At 47.2% G+C, this 21,243-nt stretch overlaps 1 protein-coding gene across 1 annotated transcript in view; it reads right to left on the reverse strand.

The window, feature by feature from the left end:
* CEP70 (centrosomal protein 70) overlaps nt 1-11,892 on the reverse strand; it is a 44,069-nt gene extending 32,177 nt beyond the window's left edge. Inside the window, 6 exon segments of the mRNA XM_063429159.1 lie at nt 5,176-5,356; nt 5,461-5,584; nt 6,219-6,318; nt 7,285-7,307; nt 9,239-9,292; nt 11,850-11,892. Of these exon segments, the coding sequence (XP_063285229.1) occupies nt 5,176-5,356; nt 5,461-5,584; nt 6,219-6,318; nt 7,285-7,307; nt 9,239-9,260 (450 nt within the window). The 5' untranslated portion in view covers nt 9,261-9,292; nt 11,850-11,892.
* Nucleotides 11,893-21,243: the final 9,351 nt, after the last annotated feature.

A 21,243-nucleotide genomic window follows, 5' to 3' on the forward strand; every position in this document is an offset into this window, starting at 1 on the left:
CTCGCGAACGCGCATTCCGCGCACATGCGCGGTAAAGCGCTCAGGTTCTTCATAGGGCGGCATTCAATGCCGCTCTATGAAGAACGCGATTGGTGCAGCGCGAAGCCGTCCCATTGGGCCCCGCGATTTCGTCATTTTGACGAAAAAGGGGGCGCGGCCGAGCGGGGAGCTCGGCGCTGGAACGGAGGTAAGTTTTTAATATAAAAACACCGTTTTGTTTTTTTTTAAATGAATGAAAGTTCATATAAAAGCAAGAAGGAAGGCTGGGGGACCTGTCTTTCTTGCTTTTATATGGTGACTATAGAGTCCCTTTAACTTATCTAAATTTAGGGACAGTTAATCATGTGCAGTGAAAAACTTGGTTAAATTGTTCTTTTGGTTGCTGGATGGAAAGGAATAGTTAAATTGACTGTGTGAGAAATATTGTATCTTTTTAGTTGCAATATTTAAATGTTTAGCTGTGAGAATTGTAGCCAGCAGTGAGTGAAGTAACGAAATGTAATTCTGACTGACATCATAAGATTTTTAATCCTTGAAGCTGCAAAGCTCTGTTTCCTATAACATTGTTAGAATTGCATCCATGGGGATATAACTTAATTAAATTATAGATTATTTGTAATTTTGCATTTAACTCCTTTAGAAATGAATCTACTCATGTTGCAGGATATGTTGCCATTACGCTAGCTTTAATTGTGGTTATTGTGCCAAAACCGCTGCTATATCTTTTACTTATTGTATACTAAATATTCACTGATATTGTCACGCATGTTACATATTATTATTAATTGTCACAATAAATTATATTTTTATAATCGGTTGTGATTAATGTGTGAATTACAAATACTCTAATAAACGTTCTCCAGAGTTAAAATAGTGGGTAACTCCCCACTGCTACCTTTGGTATACAACCCGGACTTTGAACCGGGGATAAGACCAGGAAACCTCCGCTGCGTCCTCCCACAAAACTTACCCAGACTCCGAGACATGACGGCCAATGGGAAAATCTTGCCCCTACAGACGCTCACGGGCACACCCACCCACCCCTTCATGACGACATTCAGATACACCCAAATTAAGAACTACATCACCGCCATACCACAACACCCCGACGTATATAGGGACCTTACACCATTCGAACAGTTGGGCCAGGACCCGGAGCCCTTGCCCCATAGCGTATCCTTCCTTTACTCTATGCTACAACGACAACAGGGACACCCCCCACCCCCTTTCATGTCCAAATGGGAGACCGTCATAGGAGAAATACTCACCGAGACCCAGTGGCACAAGATCTGTGACCTAGTACACCACTGCGCAATAGCTAGCAAAACACAGGAAACGGCCTACAAGGTCCTCACACAATGGTGCCTGACACCAGAACGTTTACAGAGAATGCACTTAGACACGGACGGCCTATGTTGGAGGTGCAGGAGAGGGGTTGGATCCTTCCTCCACATATGGTGGGAATGCTCACTCATAGTACCGTTCTGGGAGAAAATAGCTGCCATAGTGGCCCTGTTCACGGACAACGCCCCACCCTTCCAGCCCGCCCCGTATCTCCTACACCACACGACAACCCCCACGCCACGATACAAACGCTCCCTGACCATCCAAATTCTTAATGTCGCAAAGCACCTAATTCCTTTACACTGGAAAAAAGACACAACCCCACCGCTCTCCCTGTGGTTTACTAGAATGGAGGAGTTACGAGTGACAGAGGAAAGCTGGTATTCAGCCCAAGACCGAATGCAGACATACTTAGACACATGGGCACCCTGGTTGACACGGGTGGGTACAGAGGCATTTCGGACTGTGCATTTACAAATGGGGGGAGGAGCTGACGATCCCCAGGAGGAGACACTAGGAGACTAACGGGATAATCCACACTCGGCTCAAAACTCAGTACCTCCTTCCCACACCCTATTCCACCCACCCCACCCCCTGTCAGGTCCAGGCGGAGCGAGGGATCGGGGGCCCGGGGAGCGGGGCGGGGACCAGCCCCACGGGGGCGTAAGTGGGGCTACGACGCCTGTTGGGGTGCGGCCTTATGCGGTACCCAAAACAGCCTCGCGTGGGTAGGGGGTGGAAGTGCGCCAGTATCCGTGTACTTTTGAACTCGCTATAAATGGTATCTTAGAATGCTAAATACTAGTTGCTCGTACTTGCTTTATCAGAACATTTATAGAATGCACCATTTTTAGGTACTGTGGCCGAAAACAAGTGCCTGTGACTCAGACAGGGTACAGGCCAGTAGAAGTTCTGAACGGTTCTTGTTTCGTTGTATTGGGGGTTTGTTTATCCACTCACTCGGCTCCCCACTCGGTATCCAGACTAATGGATGACTATGCTGCCCCTTCCCCAAAAAATCCATTCATACAAATACAAATACTTTAGTCTAGTATTAAACAATAGTATCCGTAATCCTGCCTCCCAGGTATCTAAGCCTTCGTTCCATATACAAACGGAACGGCACTAGGCCTACAATCTAGAGTGCACTGCGTAGACCTAGAACTTGTACGTTTAACCCTCGATTCATTCACTCTCTCTTAGTAATTACGATGGGGATATAAATATGCCGAATTAGACTTTTGTTCAGAGCCATATGGCTGGTTTCAACTGTTTATCTGCTTATATGTAAACCGACAGCTGGACCTGCGCGTCCATGCAATTTCAGGTGATTCGAGAGACCTGCGAGTCTCACATTGTTCATTGTGGAAAATACCTAAAATGATGATATGCTTTCAATAAAAACATATTTACAAAAAAAAAAAAAAAAAAATAGTGGGTAACTCTTAAATCAATCAAGGGAGAGAGTGGCAAATATACATTTTTGATATTATTAAAAGTTAAATTATTTTTTGATAATTTTTATAAAACATTGTTTTAATATTTATTACCCAGGGGTCAAGTCCTGGGGAATAAAGTGTGGGAACTCACTCGAGTTCCACCCTCACCCCACCACCAGAAAAAAACAAAACTTGCATGCATATATAAACACGTACACACACACACACACACACTCACATACACACAGACTCACAGACACACACACTCCCAGACACACGCACTCACAGACACACGCGCACACACACACACACTCCCAGACACACTCCCAGACACATCAACTCACAGACACACACACACTCACATACACACAGACTCACAGACACACACACTCCCAGACACACACACTCCCAGACACACACACTCCCAGACACACGCACTCACAGACACACGCACACACACACACTCCCAGACACATCAACTCACACACACACACACACTCACAGACTCACAGACACACACACTCCCAGACACACGCACACGCACACACAGACACACGCACACACAGACACACGCACACTCCCAGACACACACACGCACACTCCCAGACACACACACATCAACTCCCAGACACACACACACACAGACATACACACATACACTCACAGACACACTCCCAGACACACACACACTCCCAGACACATACACACTCCCAGACACATACACACTCCCAGACACATACACACTCCCAGACACATACACAGACACACACATACACTCCCAGACACACACACACACACACTCCCAGACACACACACACACACACTCCCAGACACACACACACACACACACACACACACAGACAAAAATTATTTGTATTTTTTTTTTTAAAAATTTAAAAATGTCCACCCTGCCTCCCTACCTGGAGAGCTGGCGTGGACCTGTCCCTGGGGTCCAGTGGGGCTTCAGTGCGGCCAGCTCTTGTCTCTCTCTGTCAGACGCGGCGAGGGAGCTATGTCCTCTCTGCTCCCTCTCGCCGCGCGGGCTGTCTGCTGATGCCGGGAGCCGGAAATTACGTCATATTCCGGCTCCCAGCATCAGCAAACGGCGCGCGGCGAGAGGGAGCAGAGAGGACACAGCTCCCTCGCCGCGGCTGACAGCTAGACAAGAGCCGGCCGGGGGGGTCCTTCAGGTGGCCATTAGGCCACCTCTTGGGCCCCCCATGACAGGGGGAACACGGGGGCATTTGGGGGCGGCATTTTTTGCCGCCCCCTGAGTGCCTGCAGGACCATAAACGGGAACGGCGTTCCTGCACTAAAAAAAAGTGCAGGAACACCGTTCCTGCAGGACTCGAGCCCTGTTATTACCCCATAAATATTCTCACAATACATACTACACAACTATCTCAAATGTACACTTTATCAGGGTTATTTACTAAGGTGAGAGTTTAAAGTGAATCTCTATAATGACATTGAAAGCAGAGCTGATTTAGAGAATTTTTCCAATTTGGCTATTTTGACCTTAAATTTGAAATTCACACTTAACCCCTTAAGGACCAAACTTCTGGAATAAAAGGGAATCATGGCATGTCACACATGTCATGTGTCCTTAAGGGGTTAAAGGGACAATATAGTCACCAAAACAATTTTAGCTTAAGGTTTATACTGCCTTTATTGTAAATTCTGTTTAATTTAGAATTTCTTATCTCCTGCACTATTATTAGCCTGTTAGATCCGTCAGGAGCCTCCACTATGCAATTGAAGCCCAAATACAGAGCAGGAGATAAAAACTTTAAAGTAAGTTATATCTGATTGAATGAAACCATTTTGTTTTCATGCAGGTTGTGTCAGTCACAGCCAGGGGAGGTGTGGCTGAGGCTCCATAAACAGAAACAAGGTGATTTAACTCCTAAATGGCAGATAATTGAGCAGTGAGACTGCAGGGGCATGTTCTATACACTAAAACTGCTTCATTAAGCTAAACTTGTTTTGGTGACTATAGTGTCCCTTTAAATGAATACCTCTGTAAAAAAAAAAAAAGATAGGAATTGCATGACTATAGTTATACATAGGTGAAAGGCAGAGGTCTGTGTTAGAATTAGGAGCCTTATGACTTTCTAAAAGGAAATAAATATCAGAGTTTAATGTATTCCCTCAATAGGAACTAATGACAGCAGGACAAATAACCCACAATATATCTATGGATAAGCGTTAGCACAGCGTCCGACTGACACATTGTGCATCGAGAAGCAGCGAGCCTCCTCAGTACAGATACACAAGGAAACGACAGAGACATTATAACCGAACATAGACAGAGATCAGACACAAAAGCACAGGCGTTATTTCGAAATCCAATCAATATTACTAAAATACATATCTGAAATATATTCCTCACCAGGACCACCTGCTTTTCCTTCAAGAGATTGCTCATTTCCATTTGGTGTTTACGTGTTTTCGCGATAAAATCATCTTCAAGGTTTCGAATTTTGTTTTTTACGCTGTCCAAGATGTTCTGCAAAGCACTGGCTTTCTGTTCATGGCGCTCAGCTCGGCTCTGCTGGAGCCTCACATCCTCCCTGTAGCAGTAACAAACAGTCATTAGATTTCCTCCCCACGTTCCTACCAAACCGAGAGGAACTGACCCTGAAGGTAACACACACAGAGAATGCTTGAGTCTTACTTGAGCTGCTCATTAGCCTTGATAAGATCATGAATCAGATTCTGTCTCCGCTCAGTGTCGTCCACCAGCATCTTCACTGCACTTTGTACCGCCACAGATGCCTGAACATCCAATAATACTGCGCCTATGGAATATGAACACAGCACAGATGCAAAACATATTACAATACAGCCCAGTGATACAGAAATATTACAATACAGCTCGTAATACAAATTATATTACAATATATCCCAGTAATACAAATTATATTACAATACAACCCAGTGATACATAAATTATATTATAATACATCCCCGTAATACAAATTAAAATACAATACAGCCCAGTTATACATAAGTTTTATTACATTACAGCCCAGTTATACATAAGTTATATTACCATACAGCCTCGTGATACAAATTATATTACAGTATATCCCAGTAATACAAATTATATTACAATACAACCCAGTGATATATAAATTATATTACAATACAGCTCGGTGATACAAACTATATTACAATACAGCCCAGTGATACAAATTATACAATGCCAATTATATCACAATAAAGCTGTAATAGATTACATAGCAGCTCAGCAATACATCACAGTGAAGAGTACAATAAACTATCGCAATGAGCGCAGCACAGTGATATATTACAGCATCGCTCCGCAATGAGCGCAGCACAGTGATATATTACAGCATCGCTCCGCACAGGGCCATAATAAACGCGTATGGTATAAACAGACTGAACTCGTTGTGAACGAGAATCTCTCACCTGACACGCCATCTCTGCCCCGGGGTTTGGTCACACATATTGGGGTGCAACCATGTCGTTTCAATAGTTTGTTTGTGCTTGTCCATTCGGTCAGCATGTCCTGTAATGAAGACACAGGACATTCATTAATGACTAATTGAGCAAAGCTGCCAAATAGCTTGATTACTGGACATTGATTAGTATTCAGAGAGAATCCATGCATTGTATTGTAGTATATCACAATCGCACAGAGAAATGAAGCAACACTCCATTGAAGATTGGATTTGATGATTTGCCCCCAATGAATACAAGCCTATATGTATAATTCTGTAAAAGCTGCCCTCCCTACGCTCCCTGGCACAGACTTCCTGCCTGTATCAGGGTACATAAGCCTTTAAATATTTACTCCAACCACGATGACCACTTCAGAGATTCGACTCCATTCCTTCATTTACCAGCATTACTTTTTCAATTGTTTTTTTTTTATTTAATATCCCTGTAGAACCGGTAAATACTAAAATAATATTTTATTAGTATGTATTTCCATCACAGTGTGCACTATTTGTCTTTGTTCCTTTATTTGATACTTCAACAGTGGATACAGTAGCCAGGCACATATCCCACAACTCTGTTTAAATGGAGCCATTTTGGGCTCTATGACATGTGAGTGTACATCAATGTATCTTTCACCTAGTCAGTACAACCTTAACATACTACACTAGATTTTGTTTTCTTTTCTATATCTCACGGAGCCTCAAGCCAGGATCCCGATTTGCACCGATATCCTTATACAGAGATTATACGTTCATATGTCGGAGCTACATTACAGCGGCAAATAGTGCGACTGTATCTCTCAATCTTCTTGCATTATTTCTCTATTGGAATTGATCCATGTTCCGTTTCTGTCGATTCATTACACCCAAGTACTTCTCTCCCCGAAGCATTCACTGGCTGAGCTGCTCAGATCCTTTAATACAGCACCGACAACAATGGCACATTGACCATGGCTAAATGTCTCCCAGCCCAGGCTAGTGACCGTACGCCATCTGTCATTTCACATAGAAATAAGAGCAGGTCTTTAATTTACCTTGGATCTCGCATCTTCTGCATCTGGAACACAAAAGAAGAACCGACATCTAATTAAACATTTAATTGCCAATAATGATCATTTAGAATCTAGAGAAAGTCTTTATTTGCAGCATAGGCTGTAATGTCCTAGCGCAGACACCAGACCAGGGAAGCAGATTTATCTAAATGAGACAGGTCCCAAACAAGAAAAGGAACCCCGAAAGAAAATTGGGAAAAACTCTCAAAGATAATAGATGTGTAATGTAATAGTGTCACCGAACCTCCCCTGAAACGTAGTAAAAAACGTTATTTGACCGAGTCAATCACATACCCAATGCAAATCTCCATTGGATAATACTTTATTGGTGCTAGGGATGTGCGAATAACTATCAACTAAAATACATAGAAAAAATAAATATAGAAAATATATTGGCCACTATATAAGGAAGTAATTCCTGAAACTCAATGCTATAGGAGAAATGAGTTCACTAGAAAACAGGATAGAATACTAAATCTCCCTTCCAAGTAACAATGTTACAAAGAAAGTAGCCGATATAGCAACAGTGTACCCCAAAAGGCAGCTCGTTAGAATAGATAATAGTGGGTCATATCCTACATTGAGAGAACAGAGCTGAAAACCATAGTCTGGTGCACTCATACTAGAAAAGGAAATCCCAAAAAGCGAACATCCTGATAGGTAACAGGGGAGGTTCCTATACCTCGGGGTACAACCCCCTACTACCGACTATGCTGGAGTCAAACTCAGATCTAATGTGAGCCTTCAGGGGCTAGAATGGAAGAAAAAAGTATAAACAGAATGAAATGGATTGATTTCTAAAATATTTTACCATGGATACATTGAGATTTCTCTTGTTTCCACGCATGTCCTGGGTGAAATAACGAAAATAAGTCGAAGTAAACCCTCCTGACTGCAAGTAGCGTAAGCTTGCAGGGGATGGAACATCCAGACTGCCGCCTCTATATTGTCCGTATTGACCAGCATTGGCAGTAAATAGAAATGGAGCCATTCCTTTCTGTAACCCGCCTGTTTTAGGAAATAGTGTCCACACACAGACCACACATCTCCGGGTGGAATGGTTTATAAACACAGCCGCCAGTTTTACAATTTCACCCAAATCTCCAGGTCTCCGTTTAATGGGTCACCATCTGCCTCCTCGCCAGATATTCCTGGCTTCCTGCTGTCTTTCTATCCCAGAGACCAGAATGAGAGACTCGGGATTGGTGGGACCCCTTCCTAGTCTGTCTAACAGCGCCATGCCAGCCGCGCATTTAATAAAATGTATGAAATCCAGGCAGAAATCAAGCAAATCTTAGCACTGGCTGCACAATATGTCTTATTTTAAGGGAACTATAGTCACCAGAACAACTACAGCATATTGTACGGCATACAGCTTATTGTACGGTATACAGCTTAATGTACGGCATACAGCATATTGTACAGTATACAGCATATTGTACAGTATACAGCATATTGTACAGTATACAGCTTATTGTATTTGTTCTGGTGAGTAGAATCATTCCCTTCAGGCTTTTTGCAGTAAACACGGTTTGTTTCAGAGAAAATGCAGTGTTTACATTACAGCCTAGGGATACCTCCACTGGCCACTCCTCAGATGGCTGCTAGAGGTGCTTCCTGGGACAGTGCTGCACAGTGTGACTGACATTCAGTGTCTCCAGCCTCTGCATGGATACACTGAACATACATTGATTCAATGTATGAGGAGATGCTGATCTCAGTCAATCCATGGGAAAGCATTGTGATTGGCTCAGACCACCACTTCTGCTGATGTCAGCAGACAGCAGGCAGGTTAGGGGCAGTGGCAGCAGACTGGAATAAAGTTAAGATTTTACTATATTTAGGGAGGCATGAGGGGACCAGGGGAGGCTGGATGGTGGTTTGCGTTCCTGACCATTTAGTGCTTCTTTAATCATAAATCATATTATCCACTCACCCAATGACTGAGTGCTGTCCATATCGAGTCCAACTCTGACAATTACTGGATAACCTGAAACAGACAATAAACCATAAACACAGAGACAGACAACTGGCTTCCCCCCACAGCCTGCGCATGGGGGTCCGTTCTACAGTCTGTATATATATATATATATTTTTTATATTTGAAAATGTTCATTATTTTATAAAAGAATGATAATAATAGACACTATATTAGGCAAATGTCCACCATATATGGAGCATTGTACCTATGGCTTTAACCACATCTCCAACAAATCGTGGAACTGCTCGGGGAAATCCTATGCAATCTAGCCGGTACCAAGTACCCCCTGTAGAGTATTTTGCTATTTACTGTTCTAGATGTGCAGCAGGTTTTATTAATCCAATACGCGCCAAAATAGCTCGTTCCCATTGTTCTTTGGTTATTATGCACTGAAGATCATTTTCCCATTGTTTTGCATATTTAGACTCAGTAAAAGGTACATAATCTATTATTAATTGATAGCACGTGGAAATTGGCTTACACGCCGATGAACGTTTCATGTCGATACACATTTTGTCCAGTAGTTGTAGACACATTCGATAACAATGTTTGTTTCTGGACCTTGCCCAAATAGGATCTTCGTTAAAGAGAAGAATAGAAGGAAGAATCTGGTTGAGAGTATTTAGCTGTAAGTGCAGTATATTAACAATTATATGGAATGAATAAGTGGTAAATATGTGTAACCCCACCACCCCCTCTTTCTAAGCATGGGGATGCATTAAATGTAGGTAAAAATAGGGAAGTGCTATTATTGGAGTTGCTAAGGAAAAGACTGTCGAAATGCTCATCTTGTGTCTATATTTATCTATAATCTGTATCAGTAATTGAATTTGGGGAGACAACAAACAGATTTTAGGTCTTAATTTCTGAGGTACCCAAAGTATATTAGTTATACTATGCCCTTCTAATATGTCTGCTTCTAAAGTCACCCATTGTGGTTTCATATTTTTAAGAAAGTGGGGTATAGCAATCGCTAGGATGGCTGCATGATAATACAATTGTATATTTGGTAAAGCGAAACCTCCCATTTTCTTTTAGGAGCTTGTAACAGTCTCCCCATAACTCGAGATTTACCTCTTGCCCAAAAAAGGTAGAGGAAGTGTACGAAACAAATATTGAAGTCTCGGTAATATAGACATCTTAAATGCCGCTTTTCGATCTAACCATGTTAAGTATAGTTTGAACCATTGTTGTAAAAGTTGCTTACATTTATTCCAGAGAGCAGTATACTTTGCTATATATAAATAATCCAAAGGAAAATATAATGAGAGAGTAGGGATAATGACTCCTGTGGATTTGTAATATAAAGAAGAATATTGTCAGCAAATGCGCTGATTGTAACATTTTGGTCTCCCATTTGTACCCCATGTATCCTAGGATGTTCTCTAACATTATACAACAATGGTTCAAGTGCAAGCACGTATAATAAGGGGGAAAGGGGACACCCCTGCCTTGTCCTGTTGGTATTTTGAAAAATATCAGAAAGAACTCCTGACTGCAATACTTGGGCTGAGGGCGAAGAATATAAAGCAAATATTTGTCTAATTACTAAAGGAGAGAACTCATAGGATTTTAAAATCTGCTCGAGGAAGGTCCAGCCAAGTCGGTCAAATGTTTTTTCAGCATCTAAAGCTAGCAATATACCTCTTGGCTGGACCCTTCAACTTCCTAAACACCATTGTTAGTTTATAAGTGTTATCCTGTCCTTGCCTTCCTGATACAAATCCTATTTGGGCATCATGTATAAGATGGGGTATGATACATTTTAACCTATTAGCTAATATTTTTGCATACATTTTAGCATCTGTATCTAAGAGTGAAATAGGTTGATAATTTTTACAGAGATCTGGTGTTTTGTCGGGTTTGGGTATGGTCACTATGGTAGCTATCAACATTTCCAGAGGCAATATGCCCGTCCCAGATGCTTCCCTATATACTTTTTTTTTTATTCTTTATTTTGTCTTGACACGACATGTTACATACATTAACTTGCACGGTTTAAACATGGGTTAGCATGATTTAGACATGGGTTAACAGAGATCAACGTGAGTTTAACATAGTCCTTCCACGGATCTGCCATGGGGTCTCTGTATTTACCTTGTGAACATGTTTTGTTGTGTTCAGCGTTACATAACTGTATCACTGATCATTACGACCCAATTATTGTCTTGCTAGTGTTAGAGAAAGTTTGCGCTTTGCTCATGGCACGCCCTATATACTTTTAAAGGGTGTGGGTGTGTTTATAATAAAGATTGGTTAGTTCATCTACTGCCGTGATTTCCCTACTGCCAATTGTGTAATGGCTTGTTGAATTTCAGATAATATTATAGGTTAAAAGGAGATGACTTATTCTATCAGGAGTAAGGTTTGGTAGGGAAGCAGATTTGAGATATTGCGTTACATAGTATGAATAGTTGTATCTTTATTTAAGTTATAAAGCTTGACATAACATTTGGCAAACTCCTGACAAATATCATAGGGGGCAATATATTTTGGCTCTGATCTCCTAAAATGTACGCTATTCTTGAGTTGTCCTTTCTACCAGCAAGATATTTATATATCTTACTTGAAGTATGGTGTGACGAAAGCACCTTCGTCACTGGGATTTGGAGAGGCCTGCTTGCCAGCATCTTGCCCTATTGTCTATGGCCCCTGGGATATATTGCCCTTTAAAAACACTATTTTGGCATATTAGATTTTAAAGGCACTGTTTCTGCCTACATGGGGGGGGGGGGGGGGGGGGAGGTGATTACATATCAGGGAGGGGGGGGTGATTACATATCAGGGAGGGGGGGGGTGATTACATATCAGGGAGGGGGGGGTGATTACATATCCGGGAGGGGGGGTGATTACATATCCGGGAGGGGGGGTGATTACATATCCGGGAGGGGGGGTGATTACATATCAGGGAGGGGGGGTGATTACATATCAGGGAGGGGGGGTGATTACATATCAGGGGGGGGGGTGATTACATATCAGGGAGGGGGGGTGATTACATATCAGGGGGGGGGGGTGATTACATATCAGGGAGGGGGGGTGATTACATATCGGGGGGGGGGTGATTACATATCAGGGAGGGGGGTGAATACATATCAGGGAGGGGGGTGATTACATATCAGGGAGGGGGGTGATTACATATCAGGGAGGGGGGTGATTACATATCGGGGGGTGATTACATATCAGGGAGGGGGGGTGATTACATATCAGGGGGGGGGTGATTACATATCAGGGAGGGGGGGTGATTACATATCAGGGAGGGGGGGTGATTACATATCAGGGAGGGGGGGTGATTACATATCAGGGAGGGGGGGTGATTACATATCAGGGAGGGGGTGATTACATATCAGGGAGGGGGGGTGATTACATATCAGGGAGGGGGGGTGATTACATATCAGGGAGGGGGGGTGATTACATATCCGGGAGGGGGGGTGATTACATATCAGGGAGGGGGGGGGTGATTACATATCAGGGAGGGGGGGGTGATTACATATCAGGGAGGGGGGGGTGATTACATATCAGGGAGGGGGGGGGTGATTACATATCAGGGAGGGGGGGGTGATTACATATCCGGGAGGGGGGGTGATTACATATCCGGGAGGGGGGGTGATTACATATCCGGGAGGGGGGGTGATTACATATCAGGGAGGGGGGGTGATTACATATCAGGGAGGGGGGGTGATTACATATCAGGGGGGGGGGTGATTACATATCAGGGAGGGGGGGTGATTACATATCAGGGGGGGGGGGTGATTACATATCAGGGAGGGGGGGTGATTACATATCGGGGGGGGGGTGATTACATATCAGGGAGGGGGGTGAATACATATCAGGGAGGGGGGTGATTACATATCAGGGAGGGGGGTGATTACATATCAGGGAGGGGGGTGATTACATATCGGGGGGTGATTACATATCAGGGAGGGGGGGTGATTACATATCAGGGGGGGGGTGATTACATATCAGGGAGGGGGGGTGATTACATATCAGGGAGGGGGGGTGATTACATATCAGGGAGGGGGGGTGATTACATATCAGGGAGGGGGGGTGATTACATATCAGGGAGGGGGTGATTACATATCAGGGAGGGGGGGTGATTACATATCAGGGAGGGGGGGTGATTACATATCAGGGAGGGGGGGTGATTACATATCAGGGAGGGGGGGTGATTACATATCAGGGAGGGTGGGTGATTACATATCAGGGAGGGTGGGTGATTACATATCAGGGAGGGGGGGTGATTACATATCAGGGAGGGGGGGTGATTACATATCAGGGAGGGGGGGTGATTACATATCAGGGAGGGGGGGTGATTACATATCAGGGAGGGGGGGTGATTACATATCGGAGGTGATTACATATCAGGGAGGGGGGGTGATTACATATCAGGGAGGGGGGGTGAATACATATCGGGGGGGTGATTACATATCAGGGAGAGGGGGTGATTACATATCAGGGAGAGGGGGTGATTACATATCAGGGAGGGGGGTGATTACATATCAGGGAGGGGGGGTGATTACATATCAGGGAGGGGGGGTGATTACATATCAGGGAGGGGGGGTGATTACATATCAGGGAGGGGGGGTGATTACATATCCGGGAGGGGGGGTGATTACATATCCGGGAGGGGGGGGTGATTACATATCCGGGAGGGGGGGGTGATTACATATCCGGGAGGGGGGGGTGATTACATATCCGGGAGGGGGGGGTGATTACATATCCGGGAGGGGGGGGTGATTACATATCCGGGAGGGGGGGGTGATTACATATCCGGGAGGGGGGGTGATTACATATCCGGGAGGGGGGGTGATTACATATCCGGGAGGGGGGGTGATTACATATCAGGGGGGTGATTACATATCAGGGAGGGGGGGTGATTACATATCAGGCGGGGGGGTGAATACATATCAGGGAGGGGGGGTGAATACATATCAGGGAGGGGGGGTGAATACATATCAGGGAGGGGGGGTGAATACATATCAGGGAGGGGGGGTGAATACATATCAGGGAGGGGGGGTGATTACATATCAGGGAGGGGGGGTGATTACATATCAGGGAGGGGGGGTGATTACATATCAGGGAGGGGGGTGATTACATATCAGGGAGGGGGGGTGATTACATATCAGGGAGGGGGGGTGATTACATATTAGGGGGGGGGTGATTACATATTAGGGAGGGGGGTGAATACATATCAGGGAGGGGGGTGAATACATATCAGGGAGGGGGGTGAATACATATCAGGGAGGGGGGTGAATACATATCAGGGAGGGGGGTGAATACATATCAGGGAGGGGGGTGAATACATATCAGGGAGGGGGGGGTGATTACATATTGGGGGGGTGAATACATATCAGGGAGGGGGGGGTGATTACATATTGGGGGGGGTGAATACATATCAGGGAGGGGGGGTGATTACATATCGGGGGGGTGAATACATATCAGGGAGGGGGGGTGAATACATATCAGGGAGGGGGGGTGATTACATATCGGGGGGGGGTGAATACATATCAGGGAGGGGGGGTGATTACATATCAGGGGGGTGAATACATATCAGGGGGGGTGAATACATATCGGGGGGGGTGATTACATATCAGGGGGGGGTGATTACATATCAGGGGGGGTGGTGATTACATATCAGGGAGGGGGGGGGTGATTACATATCAGGGGGGGGGGGGGGGTGATTACATATCAGGGGGGGGGTGATTACATATCAGGGAAGGGGGGTGATTACATATCAGGGAGGGGGGGTGATTACATATCAGGGGGGGGGTGATTACATATCAGGGGGGGTGGTGATTACATATCAGGGGGGGTGGTGATTACATATCAGGGAGGGGGGGGTGATTACATATCAGGGAGGGGGGGTGATTACATATCAGGGAGGGGGTGATTACATATCAGGGAGGGGGTGATTACATATCAGGGAGGGGGTGATTACATATCAGGGAGGGGGTGATTACATATCAGGGAGGGGTTGATTACATATCAGGGAGGGGGGGTGATTACATATCAGGGAGGGGGGGTGATTACATATCAGGGAGGGGGGGTGATTACATATCAGGGAGGGGGGGTGATTACATATCAGGGAGGGGGTGATTACATATCAGGGAGGGGGGTGATTACATATCAGGGAGGGGGTGATTACATATCAGGGAGGGGGTGATTACATATCGGGGAGGGGGTGATTACATATCGGGGAGGGGGTGATTACATATCGGGGGTGATTACATATCAGGGAGGGGGGGTGATTACATATCAGGGAGGGGGGGTGATTACATATCAGGGAGGGGGGGTGATTACATATCAGGGAGGGGGGGGTGATTACATATCGGGGGGGTGATTACATATCAGGGAGAGGGGGTGATTACATATCAGGGAGAGGGGGTGATTACATATCAGGGAGAGGGGGTGATTACATATCAGGGAGAGGGGGTGATTACATATCAGGGAGAGGGGGTGATTACATATCAGGGAGAGGGGGTGATTACATATCAGGGAGGGGGGGTGATTACATATCAGGGAGGGGGGTGATTACATATCAGGGAGAGGGGGTGATTACATATCAGGGAGAGGGGGTGATTACATATCAGGGAGGGGGGTGATTACATATCAGGGAGGGGGGGTGATTACATATCAGGGAGGGGGGGTGATTACATATCAGGGAGGGGGGGTGATTACATATCCGGGAGGGGGGGTGATTACATATCCGGGAGGGGGGGGTGATTACATATCCGGGAGGGGGGGGTGATTACATATCCGGGAGGGGGGGGTGATTACATATCCGGGAGGGGGGGGTGATTACATATCCGGGAGGGGGGGTGATTACATATCCGGGAGGGGGGGTGATTACATATCCGGGAGGGGGGGTGATTACATATCCGGGAGGGGGGTGATTACATATCCGGGAGGGGGGGTGATTACATATCCGGGAGGGGGGGTGATTACATATCAGGGAGGGGGGGGTGATTACATATCGGGGGGTGATTACATATCAGGGAGGGGGGAGTGATTACATATCAGGGAGGGGGGAGTGATTACATATCAGGGAGGGGGGGGTGATTACATATCAGGGAGGGGGGGTGATTACATATCAGGGGGGTGATTACATATCAGGGGGGGTGAATACATATCAGGGGGGGTGAATACATATCAGGGAGGGTGAATACATATCAGGGAGGGGGGTGAATACATATCAGGGAGGGGGGGTGATTACATATCGGGGGGGGTGAATACATATCAGGGAGGGGGGGTGATTACATATCGGGGGGGGTGAATACATATCAGGGAGGGGGGGTGAATACATATCAGGGAGGGGGGGGTGAATACATATCAGGGAGGGGGGGTGATTACATATCAGGGAGGGGGGGTGATTACATATCAGGGAGGGTGATTACATATCAGGGGGGGTGATTACATATCAGGGGGGGTGATTACATATCAGGGGGGGTGATTACATATCAGGGGGGGTGATTACATATCAGGGGGGGTGATTACATATCAGGGGGGGTGAATACATATCAGGGAGGGGGGGTGATTACATATCGGGGGGGGGGGTGATTACATATCGGGGGGGGGTGAATACATATCAGGGAGGGGGGGTGATTACATATCCGGGAGGGGGGGTGATTACATATCCGGGAGGGGGGGTGATTACATATCCGGGAGGGGGGGGTGATTACATATCCGGGAGGGGGGGGTGATTACATATCCGGGAGGGGGGCGTGATTACATATCCGGGAGGGGGGCGTGATTACATATCCGGGAGGGGGGGTGATTACATATCCGGGAGGGGGGGTGATTACATATCGGGGGGGGGGGGGTGAATACATATCAGGGAGGGGGGGTGAATACATATCAGGGAGGGGGGGTGATTACATATCCGGGAGGGGGGGTGATTACATATCCGGGAGGGGGGGTGATTACATATCCGGGAGGGGGGGGTGATTACATATCCGGGAGGGGGGGGTGATTACATATCCGGGAGGGGGGGTGATTACATATCCGGGAGGGGGGGTGATTACATATCCGGCAGGGGGGGTGATTACATATCAGGGAGGGGGGGTGATTACATATCAGGCGGGGGGGTGAATACATATCAGGGAGGGGGGGTGAATACATATCAGGGAGGGGGGGTGAATACATATCAGGGAGGGGGGGTGAATACATATCAGGGAGGGGGGGTGAATACATATCAGGGAGGGGGGTGATTACATATCAGGGAGGGGGGTGATTACATATCAGGGAGGGGGGGTGATTACATATCAGGGGGGGGGGGTGATTACATATCAGGGAGGGGGGGTGATTACATATCAGGGAGGGGGGGTGATTACATATCAGGGGGGGTGAATACATATCAGGGAGGGGGGTGAATACATATCAGGGAGGGGGGTGAATACATATCAGGGAGGGGGGTGAATACATATCAGGGAGGGGGGTGAATACATATCAGGGAGGGGGGGGTGATTACATATCGGGGGGGGTGAATACATATCAGGGAGGGGGGGTGATTACATATCGGGGGGGTGAATACATATCAGGGAGGGGGGGTGAATACATATCAGGGAGGGGGGGTGAATACATATCAGGGAGGGGGGGGTGATTACATATCGGGGGGGGTGAATACATATCAGGGAGGGGGGGTGATTACATATCAGGGGGGGTGATTACATATCGGGGGGGTGATTACATATCAGGGGGGGTGATTACATATCGGGGGGGGTGATTACATATCGGGGGGGGTGATTACATATCAGGGGGGGTGAATACATATCAGGGAGGGGGGGTGATTACATATCGGGGGGGGGGTGAATACATATCAGGGAGGGGGGGTGATTACATATCAGGGAGGGGGGGTGATTACATATCAGGGAGGGGGGTGATTACATATCAGGGGGGGTGATTACATATCAGGGGGGGTGAATACATATCAGGGAGGGGGGTGATTACATATCAGGGGGGGTGAATACATATCAGGGAGGGGGGGTGAATACATATCAGGGAGGGGGGGGTGAATACATATCAGGGAGGGGGGGTGAATACATATCAGGGAGGGGGGGTGAATACATATCGGGGGGGGGGGTGATTACATATCGGGGGGGGTGATTACATATCAGGGGGGGTGATTACATATCAGGGGGGGTGATTACATATCAGGGGGGGTGATTACATATCAGGGAGGGGGTGAATACATATCAGGGAGGGGGTGAATACATATCAGGGAGGGGGGGTGAATACATATCAGGGAGGGGGGGTGAATACATATCAGGGAGGGGGGGTGAATACATATCAGGGAGGGGGGGTGAATACATATCAGGGATGGGGGGTGATTACATATCGGGGGGGGGGGTGAATACATATCAGGGAGGGGGGTGATTACATATCAGGGAGAGGGGGTGATTACATATCAGGGGGGGTGATTACATATCAGGGAGGGGGGGTGATTACATATCAGGGGGGGGGTGATTACATATCAGGGAGGGGGGGTGATTACATATCAGGGAGGGGGGGTGATTACATATCAGGGAGGGGGGGTGATTACATATCAGGGAGGGGGGGTGATTACATATCAGGGAGGGGGGGTGATTACATATCAGGGAGGGGGTGATTACATATCAGGGAGGGGGTGATTACATATCAGGGAGGGGGGGTGATTACATATCAGGGAGGGGGGGTGATTACATATCAGGGAGGGGGGGTGATTACATATCAGGGAGGGTGGGTGATTACATATCAGGGAGGGTGGGTGATTACATATCAGGGAGGGGGGGTGATTACATATCAGGGAGGGGGGGTGATTACATATCAGGGAGGGGGGGTGATTACATATCAGGGAGGGGGGGTGATTACATATCAGGGAGGGGGGGTGATTACATATCGGAGGTGATTACATATCAGGGAGGGGGGGTGATTACATATCAGGGAGGGGGGGTGAATACATATCGGGGGGGTGATTACATATCAGGGAGAGGGGGTGATTACATATCAGGGAGAGGGGGTGATTACATATCAGGGAGGGGGGTGATTACATATCAGGGAGGGGGGGTGATTACATATCAGGGAGGGGGGGTGATTACATATCAGGGAGGGGGGGTGATTACATATCCGGGAGGGGGGGTGATTACATATCCGGGAGGGGGGGGTGATTACATATCCGGGAGGGGGGGGTGATTACATATCCGGGAGGGGGGGGTGATTACATATCCGGGAGGGGGGGGTGATTACATATCCGGGAGGGGGGGGTGATTACATATCCGGGAGGGGGGGGTGATTACATATCCGGGAGGGGGGGGTGATTACATATCCGGGAGGGGGGGGTGATTACATATCCGGGAGGGGGGGTGATTACATATCCGGGAGGGGGGGTGATTACATATCCGGGAGGGGGGGTGATTACATATCAGGGGGGTGATTACATATCAGGGAGGGGGGGTGATTACATATCAGGCGGGGGGGTGAATACATATCAGGGAGGGGGGGTGAATACATATCAGGGAGGGGGGGTGAATACATATCAGGGAGGGGGGGTGAATACATATCAGGGAGGGGGGGTGAATACATATCAGGGAGGGGGGGTGATTACATATCAGGGAGGGGGGGTGATTACATATCAGGGAGGGGGGGTGATTACATATCAGGGAGGGGGGTGATTACATATCAGGGAGGGGGGGTGATTACATATCAGGGAGGGGGGGTGATTACATATTAGGGGGGGGGTGATTACATATTAGGGAGGGGGGTGAATACATATCAGGGAGGGGGGTGAATACATATCAGGGAGGGGGGTGAATACATATCAGGGAGGGGGGTGAATACATATCAGGGAGGGGGGTGAATACATATCAGGGAGGGGGGGGTGATTACATATTGGGGGGGTGAATACATATCAGGGAGGGGGGGGTGATTACATATTGGGGGGGGTGAATACATATCAGGGAGGGGGGGTGATTACATATCGGGGGGGTGAATACATATCAGGGAGGGGGGGTGAATACATATCAGGGAGGGGGGGTGATTACATATCGGGGGGGGTGAATACATATCAGGGAGGGGGGGTGATTACATATCAGGGGGGTGAATACATATCAGGGGGGGTGAATACATATCAGGGGGGGGTGATTACATATCAGGGGGGGGTGATTACATATCAGGGGGGGTGGTGATTACATATCAGGGAGGGGGGGGGGTGATTACATATCAGGGGGGGGGGGGGGGTGATTACATATCAGGGGGGGGGGTGATTACATATCAGGGAAGGGGGGTGATTACATATCAGGGAGGGGGGGTGATTACATATCAGGGGGGGGGTGATTACATATCAGGGGGGGTGGTGATTACATATCAGGGGGGGTGGTGATTACATATCAGGGAGGGGGGGGTGATTACATATCAGGGAGGGGGGGTGATTACATATCAGGGAGGGGGTGATTACATATCAGGGAGGGGGTGATTACATATCAGGGAGGGGGTGATTACATATCAGGGAGGGGGTGATTACATATCAGGGAGGGGTTGATTACATATCAGGGAGGGGGGGTGATTACATATCAGGGAGGGGGGGTGATTACATATCAGGGAGGGGGGGTGATTACATATCAGGGAGGGGGGGTGATTACATATCAGGGAGGGGGTGATTACATATCAGGGAGGGGGGTGATTACATATCAGGGAGGGGGTGATTACATATCGGGGAGGGGGTGATTACATATCGGGGAGGGGGTGATTACATATCGGGGAGGGGGTGATTACATATCGGGGGTGATTACATATCAGGGAGGGGGGGTGATTACATATCAGGGAGGGGGGGTGATTACATATCAGGGAGGGGGGGTGATTACATATCAGGGAGGGGGGGGGTGATTACATATCGGGGGGGTGATTACATATCAGGGAGAGGGGGTGATTACATATCAGGGAGAGGGGGTGATTACATATCAGGGAGAGGGGGTGATTACATATCAGGGAGA

This window comes from Pelobates fuscus, chromosome 8 (genome assembly GCF_036172605.1).
Source record: "Pelobates fuscus isolate aPelFus1 chromosome 8, aPelFus1.pri, whole genome shotgun sequence".
Taxonomy (NCBI): domain Eukaryota; kingdom Metazoa; phylum Chordata; class Amphibia; order Anura; family Pelobatidae; genus Pelobates; species Pelobates fuscus.